The 12,444-nt window shown below is 42.9% G+C and overlaps 1 protein-coding gene across 1 annotated transcript in view; it reads left to right on the forward strand.

The window, feature by feature from the left end:
* Positions 1-12,444, forward strand: part of LOC110327662 (scavenger receptor cysteine-rich domain-containing protein SCART1-like) — a 56,148-nt gene that overhangs the window by 13,942 nt on the left and 29,762 nt on the right. The window contains exons 4-5 of the mRNA XM_021206820.1: positions 663-804; positions 1,937-1,997. Of these exons, the coding sequence (XP_021062479.1) occupies positions 663-804; positions 1,937-1,997 (203 nt within the window). The remainder of the gene's footprint in view (positions 1-662; positions 805-1,936; positions 1,998-12,444) is intronic.

Genomic DNA, 12,444 nt, shown 5'->3' on the forward strand with positions numbered 1-12,444 from the left:
TATTTTTTCTTTCACTTCCTTTCTGCCTTTCTTTCATTTTTACAAACCTAAAGATACCAGACCAATGGGCAAAATGCATTTCAGTATAAATTCCATATGTCCATCTTGACAAACAATAGCTGGTAGTGCCTCATCAGCAAGTAGACAGATGAACTGTGATCTTAATGGTGATGTATCCTCTTGTCTACACATTTGTCAGTGTATCTTTCAATCTCATAATGTGAACTTGCTTGCGTAGTCATTTCTTAGGTAGGCATGCTACCACAGGGAGGCATACCCCTCTGGCATCTGGGATCAGGGAAAACATGTTTTTCGGTACTATGATCAAATTGCCAAGCCTGTCTACTGACAATAAACTGATCTAGGAAGGACTCAGCTCTTCACCAAGATCTTTTTGAGGCATAGAAAGGCCCTTGATGTCCTTTTTGATGCTGGCCTTGGCAGCTATAGCCATTCCGACCTTGCTGGGAGGAGACTCCTTGTCTTCATACCTTGAACTGCTTCAGATACCAGCTACAGGAAGCCCACAGTACTGGTGATCCCTGGGCTTTGGCACAGTGGGTAAGTGCTTGTTCTGGGTGACAGATGACAGCTCTGATATAGGGGGAGGATCTCAGGTTGCTTAAGGGCTCTGGCCTCAGAATAGTGTCACCCTGAGCTAGAATCCACAAGAAGCCTGGAGGCAGAGACAGGTACCTGCTCTGATCCTGTCAGCCTGGGGAACTGTACTCCTAAGGAGATCTGGCATGGAACTCTCTCTTGGGCTGTGGCCTTTGATGCTAGCCTGTTGACACCTTCTTCCTGGTGAGTGTGTGCTGGCTTTGAGTGTCAGGGATACTGGAATGTGAAACATAGGTGACTGTGTTCAGGAACGGCACAGGCTGGTGATGCCTATGGTTCATTTGTGTGTGTGTGTGTGTGTGTGTGTATGTGTGTGTGCTCATTTCTACTAACTTTCATTTAATCACAGTGACCGTCTTAATGCTATCACAATGCAATGTTAATGGTAGGGAAATTTGACGAAAAAGAAGGATTTTGATGACTGGTGAAGATGGGCTTTCCAAATATGGCGGGCTCTCAATGAAGACCTCGGACTTTTCTCTTTGTGTTGTCTTCTTGCTCCCGAAGATACATCAGCAGAGGGCTCCATATGTCTCATTGGGAATTTAAATTCCTGTAGTGGTAACTTGCATGTGCAGTATGGTGGACACCAAGGCCTGGTGTGTGGGGACCCAAGTTGGGGTCTGAAGGAAGCTTTAGTGATTTGCAAACAGCTTGGCTGTGGCCGTGCGCAGTGTACCTATCAGCATATTTTGAGACCTGAAGAGACAGAGGTACCTTGGCTTTATGGTGTTCAGTGCTATGGTGAGGAAGCCACAATTTGGGAATGTTCCCCAGGGTTCTGGGACCCTCTGATGGCTGTGAATGCCAGTGTATAGTGTCAATTTCTTGTTCAGGTGAGTCAGCTAGGGGATGGTAAGATTTTGGTCCCCAGAATTTCCTTTTGTGTTTTGGAACTAAAGGAATTGCGACAGATATCCAAGGGAGGAAGGGAGGTATGGCCAGGTGTGAGTCCCTTTCCCTACAGATGCCTCGGGTGAGAGACTAGGCGAGAGCTTTCATTCCATGTCCTAAGGGACCTCAGCTCTCATTATCTCTGGACCCCCTCTCAGTAACTTTTTCTGAAGTCTACTGCTTTCCAAAGTCAGTGATGAAGCTCTTTTTTTTCTCTGCCTTGGAGCACTTCAGGGAACACCTTGGGGCTTGCTCATACACTCTTGGTATTCAGGTTACAACTCTAACTAAGGGGAATTACTTGATTCTTGAGACACGTATCCTGACCAGGCTCCCTTGGCATCCACTCTATCTACTGGGTGTACTCAAATCATGGCACTGTAATCGTAGGAGGATGATAGTGTTGCCTCTATCATGCCAGGGAACAGCAAAGGGTGGTGCCAGCACCAGGAGTCCTTTGTATGCTACTTTACCATGAGGAAGTAAGTCTGTATGTCTGTATGTCTTGGTCACTCACCATGTGAACAGGCTTCCAGGACCAGTTTCTTTTTCTTTTGTCCTACTAGAGGGTTTTGTACCAGAAGCCAGGCTGGGCAGTGGTGGCAGTCCCTGTACTGGGACTCCAGAGCTGTTGAGTAAGAACATCCTGCTCCGGAAGTGTGACTTGATGAAGGAGGAAGCCAGTGTTCTGCACAGGCAGCTGGAGTGTGGCACTGCTCTGCAGTGGTCCAGAGCCTACCATGGAGTAGACACTGGGAATCAGGAAAAGAAATTTGTAGCATGCCGGGGAGTCGAGTCTGACATTTTTCATTGCAAGTTCAATATGAATTTCCTAGAGCAGTGTGACCATCCTGCCTACACCCAAGTCGTATGCACAGGTAGGAACATTGTTTGCTGGTAACTGTTGATATCTAGGTGTTGAATGTCTGTATACAAAGAACAGACTCACCATCTACCCCCCAGGAAGAGTCAATGGAGTCCTGTCTTGATCAACATGAATGATATTAGTCCATGTTATGCCACAGACTGGCCTCACTTGGGGTCCCTAATCTGTGTGGAACTGGGTCTCTTGGTTGCAGGTGAGCGAGGATTCGGTGAATGAGTGACAGATAGTCCACACGAGAGAGGGTGTAGAACTGAATGCATTCTCATAAAGTGAACACCAGAGTTATAAAGTACAGAGAACAAAGGGGTAGGATGTCACAGTAGGCAAAGTACATTGAAGTTACTTGACACAAAACAGAGGAATGACTTCAAAGGGACTTACAGGAGCCAGGTAATGTTTACAGTTAAGATAAAGCAGTTCTGCCTAGGGTCAGCTAAAGACAGGTAAGGATTTCACACCTTAGTCACAATTTGTGCTATTCCTTTGAGCCTTGTGAAAGCTAGCACCAGGGGATTCCACACTAGCGGACCTTCTCATGAATAATGCAATACCACAACCCCCCTATTTCCTAGGCCTTGGTAAATACTTGCATATGAAAGTAACCTTTTCACTGAATTCTGAGCTCCTNGCTNTAAGGAATTTTCAGGACTTTGGAACACTGGCTTTAAGGAATTTTTAGAACTTTGGAACACTAGTGGAAACTTCACCTATGGTATAAATTCAATCTTTAAAGGCACTAATAATATTGAAAGAGAGCATACACCATACTAGCATGCGGATAGGGTTCATGTATATAGATTATTGGAAATGCCAGGACTCCAGGAGGCTGAATCTGGTTTTTAGGCCTATTGTGAGCCACCACTGAAGTAGGCATGGCAATGTTACCACTGAGAAGTACTTCTCGGAGGCTTGGGATCACCCCAGTGGGCATTGCTGTAGCTTGGTCTTCTGAGCTCATGGTTCCTGTCCAGTCTGTGACCTGAGTATAGGGAACTGAAATCAGTGTCTTATTCGCTGTACATGGGGAACACGAGTCTTCATAATCCCAGAGACCAAGTGACCAGAAGGAGTGTTTGTGCTCAGAATATGTGTGGTGTCAAAGGCTCAAGGGAGGACAGGGTAGGGGATCAGGGTCTTTGGTCTTTGGTCCCCTATGCCAGGGCTAATGAGAGCAGTCCTGTATCCATCCACACCATTCCTTTTAGGGCACAGGATGTCAGCCATCAGGTCCTATCATCCAGTGCCTGCACAGAGAGTGCTCTGACCTCAGTTGTTTCAGTTCAGATTTACCCCAAGGACACATGATGGTCAGGTTGGTGGGTGGTAAGCACCCATGTGGGAGTTCCCTGGCAGTTTTGTGAGGACTGACCTGGGGCATCATCTGTAGGCTGACTTGGACTTGCTCACAGCTCACATGGCTTTCCAGGAGCTGGTGTGGTGTGGTCTCATCCACATCTGGAGTTTCAAGTTTGACTGACTGACCTCAGTGCCTATGTAGAAGATGGCTTTCCACTGTGTAGACAATAAATCACTGATATTCCATTGTGCATGGAAGGATACCGGTATGGCCATGACCAAAATGCTTCACTAATTTTTTCAGGGGGGAAGTAAGTCAGGTTATGGAGTGGCAGGGTATGATGTGATGTGATTAGGGTTGGGGTCTGGGGTCTGTGCTGTGATGATCATGGACAGCTAGATGGGTGACACAGGGCCTGTGTCTTCTATCTCATTTTCCTGTATAGCCTCTTCTATATTTTCTTAGTCTTTTGGATAAATGTCTGCTCAGCTCTGGCATCAACCTCAGAGATTGATGGCTGCGGGTCATTTGGAGTATTTTTTTTTTTTTTGCATACTCTGTATGGTCATCCTTTGTTTGCATACGCCTCACAGCCCCATCTCCTCCCTTATTGTTTGCATCTGTAAAATGAGTTTCAACTTGCTTGATTTGGTGTTTGCTCTCTGCTTACTGCCTTTTGCTTTGGTGTCACATATAAAGCTTGACTTTGAAAGTTCAAAGTCCTGCAGCATCACCTCCTGCTTTTGGTTAAGACTGTTGTCCTTCAACACCGTGTTCAGGGCTATGGTGGGTGTTGAGTTCACCTTTCTTCCTGTATCTAGAGGATCAGTTCCACATATCCCATGTGCATGTTCAATTTCCTCAACACCTAACTCAGGACATTGTGCTTCCTGAACAAATGGCCGTAGCCCATTATAGTCTATTGCTATTGTTCTTGGTTATCCTCCAGAATGTGAGGATAAGACACTATTTCTGAAGGTACCACATATGAGTCATAGAACATGGAAAAGTCAGGCTGATGTCAACCAGGAAACTATGATTGGACTGAGCACAGGGTTCCCAATGAAGGAGCTAGAGAAAGGACCTAATGAGCTGAAGGGATTTGCAGCCCCATAGGAAGAACAACAATACAATCTAACCAGTACCCCCAGAACTCCCAGGGACTAAACCACCAAGCAAAGAAAACATATGGTAGGACTCATGGCTCCAGCTGCATGTGTAGCAGAGGATGACCTAGTTGGTCATCAATGGGAGGAGACACCCTTGATTCTGTGAAGGCTCTATGACCCAGTGTAGGGGAATGCCAGGGTCAGGAAGCAGGAGTGGGTGGGTTGGTTAGCAAAGGGACAGGGGTGGAGATAGGGGGTTTTTGGAGGGGAAACCAGGAAAGTGGATAACATTTGAAATGTAAATAAAGAAAATATCTAATAAAAAAATCTAAAATTAAAAAAAAGATTCTGAGAACTGTGTCTGTTCATTGCTGCAGTCTAAGTGTGAAGCCCCCCAGAAGCCCATGTATTTGAATATTTAGTACTCAACTAACAACACTGCTATAGATTATTTAGAAGATGGAGCCTGTTTGGATAAGACAGATTACTAGGGGAAGGTGGAGCTTGAGATTTTAGATCCCAGATCCACATCCTGTCTTTTCTCTGCTTCCTTCTACATTAGGATGCAATGAGATTGCCTGCCTTACATTTCTGCTGCCTGCCTTTCTATGGTAGACTGCATCTCCTTAATACCCAAGTAAATCTTTTCTCCATTTACCTTCCTCAGAGACTTGGTCCCAGCAAGAAGGGAAATGATGACAGTCACACAGTGCCTAACTGGCCCCCTGTGCTGAAGGCTGGGGATGAGAGTCATACAGAGCCTAACTGGCCCCCAGCGCTGAAGGTTGGGTGGGTGTACACCGATGTTTGATTCTCAGGCTCTGTGAGAAAGGATTCTGAAAATGGGGCCTCAACTGCTTCTTATCATATGCTTCCTTCCCAGGAACCTGTGGGCCAGGACACCTAGAAAGTCAGCCGTGTCTCACGGTGTCACAGGTGTCCCATGGTTTGCTCCTTTCTCTCTCTTCCTTGAGTTAATCTCTTGGGTAGGACTTCTTAAGCTATATTTCCTTACTGGGATCTAGATTTATTTAATTATGTAAAGCAAAGTTTGATTTCTTTTATAGCTTCTCCATATTTGGCTGAAACATATTGCTAGATTTTAAAAATGTAATGGAGTTTTTAATCTCATTTTTGACTGTTCAGTCAAGATAACAGTTAACTAAATAATTTACATGTCTGTGCTTCTACGAATCCTGCAGCTTTATAAGGCAGTTACCTCTGTTACTTTCTTTGGGAAGGTCTCTGGATTTTCTACATAGGAGTTCTGCTCATTTCGGAATAGATCTTTGCTCCGTCTAGCCTGGCAGCCTGGCTTCTTTTCTTCTGGTTTTCCTCTTTTGGTTTCTTTTGTTTTGCTCCTAGTGTTCAGTGGGTGCTGTGAACATGGGCATGCTTCTCATGTCCCTGATCTTAGGACCAAGGCTTTCATTCATAGTCTTGTATGCTTGAGTACATTGCTAATTGCAGTGCTTTCTAAACACTCTTTGGTGATACGTTACAAATTTCTGTTTTTTTTTCCAATTTTTTGAATAATTTAAGGATATCAACTATATTAAGAACACAATTTGAGATAATCATTACCTTTACCTTTGATGTATTAGAGCTTTCTATTATGGTGGTTGTTTTTTTTATGTATTGAATCAACTTTGCCTTTCTGAGATAAATCTTTATTATTAATTAATTAATTCACTTTACATCCCTCTTATTGCCCCCTCCTGGTCACCTCCTTACATAAGCCTTCCCCTCCCATTCTTTTCTGATAGGATGGTGTCTCCCTGGGGATCCCCTCATCCTTGTTCTCTGTGGGACTAAGCACTTTCTCTCCCACTAAGGTCAGACAAAGCTGTCTGGCTAGAAGAACATATTCTATGGAGAGGCAACTGCTTTTGGGATAGTACCCACTCCATTTATTTGGAACCCACACGAAGACCAAGCTATATATGTGCAGGAAGCCTAGGTTCAACACATGAATGCTCTTTGGTTGGTGGTTCAGTCTCTAAGAGTCCAGTTTAGTTGACTCCGTGGGTCTTCCTGTGGAGTTTCTATCCAGTTCAGGGTCCACAATCCTTCCCTGTATTTGTCCATAAGAGTCTCCAAGCCACTGTTTGACTGGGAACATCTGCATCTGATTGAGTCAGCTGCTGGGAGCTTCTCAGAGGAAAGTCATGCTAGACTACTGTCTGCAAGCATAACAGAGTATCATTAATAGTGTTGGGGATTGGTGCTTACCCAAGGGAGAGGTCTCAAGTTGGGCCGGTTATTGGCTGGTCATTTCCTCAGTTTCTGCTCCATCCACTGTCCCTGCATTTCTGGTAGACAGGATAAATTTTGGGTTGAAAGCTTTGTGGGTGGGTTGGTGTTCCTATCACTCCACTGGGGTTCTTGCCTGGCTATAGGAGGTGGCCTCTTCAGGTTCCATATCCCCAATGCTGTGAGTCACAGCTAAGGTCACGCCCATTGATTCTTGGACAACTTCCTTATTACATGTCTATCTCATCCCCCTACCTTCCTACACCCCCCCCCCCATCGTTTGCAGACTTCCGTTCACCTGAGATAAATCGTAATTGGTTCTGGTACGTCATCCCATTTGCAGTTGATTTCTGTTTTCTTCAGTGTTGCTGAGACTTTTGCTTCAGTATCTTTAGGATGCTAGTCTTTAGGATGCCAGTCTGTAACTTTTTATTATTGTGATGCCTTTGCCTGGCTTCTCTAGCAGGATGATGCATACACAAAGCTAGAGAGCTATTTCTCATGCACTTTTCTTTATTCTAGTTTTTTTTTTTTTGCATTTAGTAATGGTGTTTATTTATTTATTTATTTATTGCCATTTATTAAATGATTTTATTTATTTATATTCCAAATGTTGTCCCCTTCCTGGTCCCCTCTCCCAGAGTTCTTCACCCCAACACCCCTTCCCTTTGCCTCTGAGAGGGTGCTCTCCCAACCCCTCACACAACTCCACCTCACCCCCTAGTATCTCCCTTCCCTGGGGCATCAAGCCTCTATAGTATTAGCCACATCCTCTCTGACTGAGGACAGATAATGTAGTCAGTCCTCTGCTACATAAGTGTCAGGAGCCACATGCCAGCCCATGTATGCTCCTTGGTTGGTGGCTTAGTCTCTGGGAGCTCTGAGGGATCTTGGTTAGTTGATACTGTTGTTCTTCCTATGTGGTTGCCAACTCATTCATCTCTTTCAATCCTTCCCCTAACTCTTCCATGGGGGTCCCCAACCTCCGTCCAATGGTTGGCTGTGAGTATCTGCATCTGTCTCAGTCAGCTGCTGGTAGAGCCTCTCAGAGGACAGCCATGCTATGTATGCAAGCACAACACAGCATCAGTAATAGTGTCAGGGTTTGGGGCCTTCACATGGGATGGATCCCAAGTTGGGCTCGCCACTGGACTGCCTTTCCTTCAGTCTCTGCTCCATTTTTGTCTCTACATTTCTTTCAGACAGAACAATTCTGGGACAAAAATTTGAAGATGAGTGGGTAGTCCCATTTCTCCATTGGAGGCCATGTCGATTTACTGGATATTGTCTCTTCAGGTTCCATCTCCCCACTGTTGGGCATTTCAGCTAAGGTCATCCCCATTGAGTTCTGGGAGCCTCTCACATCCCAGGTCTCTGGAACTTTCTCGAGGGACCACCCACCTTAGCCCCAACCCCTACCCCTGCAACTGCATGTTTCCATTCATTCTTCTGGTCATTTGGGCTTCCCCCTGTTTTCCCCCATACCTGATCCTGTCCCCTTTTCTTCTCTTCCCCTCTCCCATCCAAGTCCCTCCCTCCCTCTGCCTCACTAGTATAAAGTTTAGCTATTAATTTGAAAACATTCTTGTTTTTTCTTTTCTTTTCCAATTAATTAATTAATTAATTAATTAATTAATTTTATATCCTGATTATTGGCCCCTCCTCCCAATTACCACTCATACAGTCCCTCCTCCATCCCCCTCCCCTTTCCTCTGAGAGGGTGGAGACCTACCCTGAGTATCCCCCACCCTGGTATATCAAGTCTCTGCAGGGCTAGGCTCATCCTCTCTCACTGAGGTCAGACAAGGCTGCCCAGTTAGGGAAACGAGATCCGCAGACAGGCAACAGCTTTAGGAATAACCCCTGCTCCATTTGTTGTGAGACAATATGAAGACTGAGCTGCACATCTGCTACATATGTGTGGGTGCCGTAGGCCAGTCTGTGTATATTCTTTGGTTGGTGGTTCAGTCTCTGAGAGCCACCAAGGGTCCAGCTTAGTTGACTTTGTTGGTCTTCCTGTAGAGTTTCTATCCCCTCTGGGGCCCTCTATCCTTCCATCTTCCACAAGATTCCTCCAGCTCTGTCTAATGTTTGCCTATGGGCCTTTGCATCTGTTTCATTCAGCTGCTGGGTAGAGTCTCTCAGAGAACAATTTGTTGGCTCATGCATGCAAGCATAACAAAGTATCAGTAATAGCGTCAGGGATTGGTGCTTGCCCATGGGATGGGTCTCACATTGGGCCAGTTTCTCTTTGGCCATTCCCTCAGTCTGTGCTCTATCCACTGGCCTTTTCTCCTGTCTTTCCCTACATTAGATTCTGAATATAGGTGTTTATAGTAAAAAAAAAATCTTTCTACGTACTGCATATTTCTTATTTTGCATTTGGTATGTTGCATTTTTATTTGTGTTTTCATTTTCTTATTGATTTGTTTGTTTCTTAAATACTTATTTTAAAATCACTTGTGTACATGTGCATGTATGTGCATGTGGGTGTGCATGTATGTAGGCCAGAGGAAGGGCTCAGATCTCCTGGCAGTGGAGTTGCAGGTGGGGTTATGAGTTGTCTGATGTGGGTGCTGCAAACTGAACTCCTGTCTCTGTAAGAACTATAAGTGCATTTATCAACAGCGTTATCTCTCCAGTCCCATGATTTGATTTTTTTTCGCCTCATTAAATTTTCATGTCAATCAGATTTTAGTCTTATTCACACGTGTTATGTTGTCTAGCATAGGACCCATGTTGGGAGGTCTGTGTGCCAATCAGTCTCAGAGACTTTTGAGGGTCACTGACCATGTCGCCTGTGGCTGTCCTGTCTACTGTGCTGGTAGCTTTCTGAGTCTTTGGTCACTATTGCAGAACTGTGGGCACCTCTTCTTTCCCCCCAACAAATTCTTTCTTTCTTTCCCAAAGTTCTGCTGTTTATGTGCTGAGCGTTGTTATTCATCATTGGTGAACTGACACCTCGATGAGTTTATGGTCCTTTTGGTCTCATGCCACAGTGTTTTTTCTTACAGTCTTTCTGGTCTGGTGTCATTCTGTATTCAATGTTTACTCTGTCCTTTCACTGTCAACCTGTGAGTGAATATAAAGCAAATCTGTTGTAGATAAAATATGTAATATTTTATAATAATCTGGATTTCTTCCCTTTGATAATAGATTTAACTCATTCTCATCCATTGCTCACTAGGCATTGATATGTCTGCCATTTTGTTGTCTATTTCTGCATGTCTTACAAGTTTTAAACCCTTTTTATTTCTTCCAAATTTGCATTTTGTGTTTATTGATTTTTTCCTACTATGTAGTTTTAGAAATTTACTTTTCATCATATTCCAGTTTTATTTATTTTTTATTATTTAAAAGTTATTTAATTAATAGTCAACATTATGTATATTTTTGGTATACTATGTAGCATATATATATATGTGTGTGTGTGTGTGTGTTGTTATGTTCAAATTTGATAATCATATGTATCTAATCAGAAGCATGTCATTTTCTTTCGATGAATGCATTCAAAAATTGTTCCTATGGCTTCTTTAGAAACATATGATATATTATATATGGTCTCCTTATTGTCTTGTAGAATAGCAGAACTTATTATTCTCATTAAATGTAACTTAGTGCCCATTGATCAACTTTTCTACATCTATTCTTTTCTCCTGCCCTTCCAGCCTTTGGCACACACAATGCTAATGTTAAATTCTATGAGATAATTACTCATACTCTGTGTATGAATTATACCACCAGTGCTTGTCTTTCTCTGCATGTTTTTTCCCACTTAACATAATGATCACCAGTTCCTGACATGCTGTTGGAAATGACAGGATTTCATGATCTCATGGCAGAGTAGTGTACATACACATTTTCTTTATCTACTTATCAGATAATAGATGGTTAGGTTGGTAAACTAGTTTGGATCTTACTAATAACATTGTAATAAACAATTGAGTATAGATTCAATATATTTCAAAATTGTTTTCCTAGAGTGACTTTGCTACTACAGTTTATGCCTTTAATTTATAATGATACACTCTGAGTTAACATCAACTGGACTTCCAAAATTTTGCAGTATATATGTGTTATATATGTGCATATTCACATATATATCATATATATTCTGTTCCTATATTATTTGTTTTCCCTTTTAAGACATTTTCATAAATTATAACTTTATATTTTGTATCTTTAAATTAGGATTTATGCTTAATCTTCTATATCATGTAAGAGAAAAAGAGGCTGCATTTGAAAATCACAGGAAGAATAGCACCCATGCTCTTTTATGCCCATATATGCCAGTGTTCCTTTTTTCTTCACATAACTTCAGGACCCTCTACTTGGAAGAGGAGTGCTGCTGGAGATCAAAAAGCAAATCTTTGTTTGACTTTTCCAGCTCTTTGAACTTCTTTCCCTACTTCTGGTTTTCACCTCCTTGATTTTGATGAGACATTGGCTGTCAGTCTTTCCCTGAATCTGGAATACATGAACAATAGCTTCTCTGTTGCTGTGTCAGGACTTTCTGCTTTTCAATATTTTAATTAAAATATATTGCCTTTGTGTTCTTAAAATTTCTTGATATGTTAATCTCTTCAATTTAGTAATGTTAAATTTTATTTCTTATTTCTTTACTTGCTCAAGGAAATTATATACAGTTAAGGTGTATAATGTGTTTTTTTCTTGTTCTTTTGAGATGGGGCCCAGGTTGGCCTAAAACTTGTTAGCTGGTGATAACTGAATCTACTAAATATCTTGCCTCCACCTCCTGTCAAAACCGCAATGTTTTAATATGTGTCTACATTGTGAATAGATCAAGTGGACATAATACATGTGTTACCTCATAAGCCAATAATTTCTTTTTGGTGAGAACAGCTTAAATATACTCTCCTGTCCATGTGCAAGAATAGAGTATATCGATATAAAGTTACCCCATGTAAAGCACAGCTTTTTAATTCCCACTCCTCACCTCATCTTACTGACCAACACCTCTTTAGGCACTTCTAGTCCCACTTGAAGGACCAAGCCTCCTGGTTCCCATGATCTATACTCAGCCTCTGTGAGCTGGAGGCTGTAGACATTACATATACATATGGTCACATGGCAATTCTGCTCTCAGTGTCTGATCACAGCATGTAGCTGCAGACCCTAGGGAGACTGGCTGAATTTACAGCAGTGTTTGCCCTGGAAAGTCCTGATATGATCTCTGTAAGTTGTAGAATGTCGGAGTAACATCTGTAGTATATCTAATTAAGTACTCAAATTTATCCTGACAGTGGCAGTGGTGCATACCTCGCTACCCACCCCAGTGTTCTGGATTCCTGAATAGAAGTCTCTCTCTCTCTCTCTCTCTCTCTCTCTCTCTCTCTCTCTCTCTCTCTCTCTCTCTCTCTCTC

The sequence above is a fragment of the Mus pahari genome, chromosome 1 (genome assembly GCF_900095145.1).
Source record: "Mus pahari chromosome 1, PAHARI_EIJ_v1.1, whole genome shotgun sequence".
Taxonomy (NCBI): domain Eukaryota; kingdom Metazoa; phylum Chordata; class Mammalia; order Rodentia; family Muridae; genus Mus; species Mus pahari.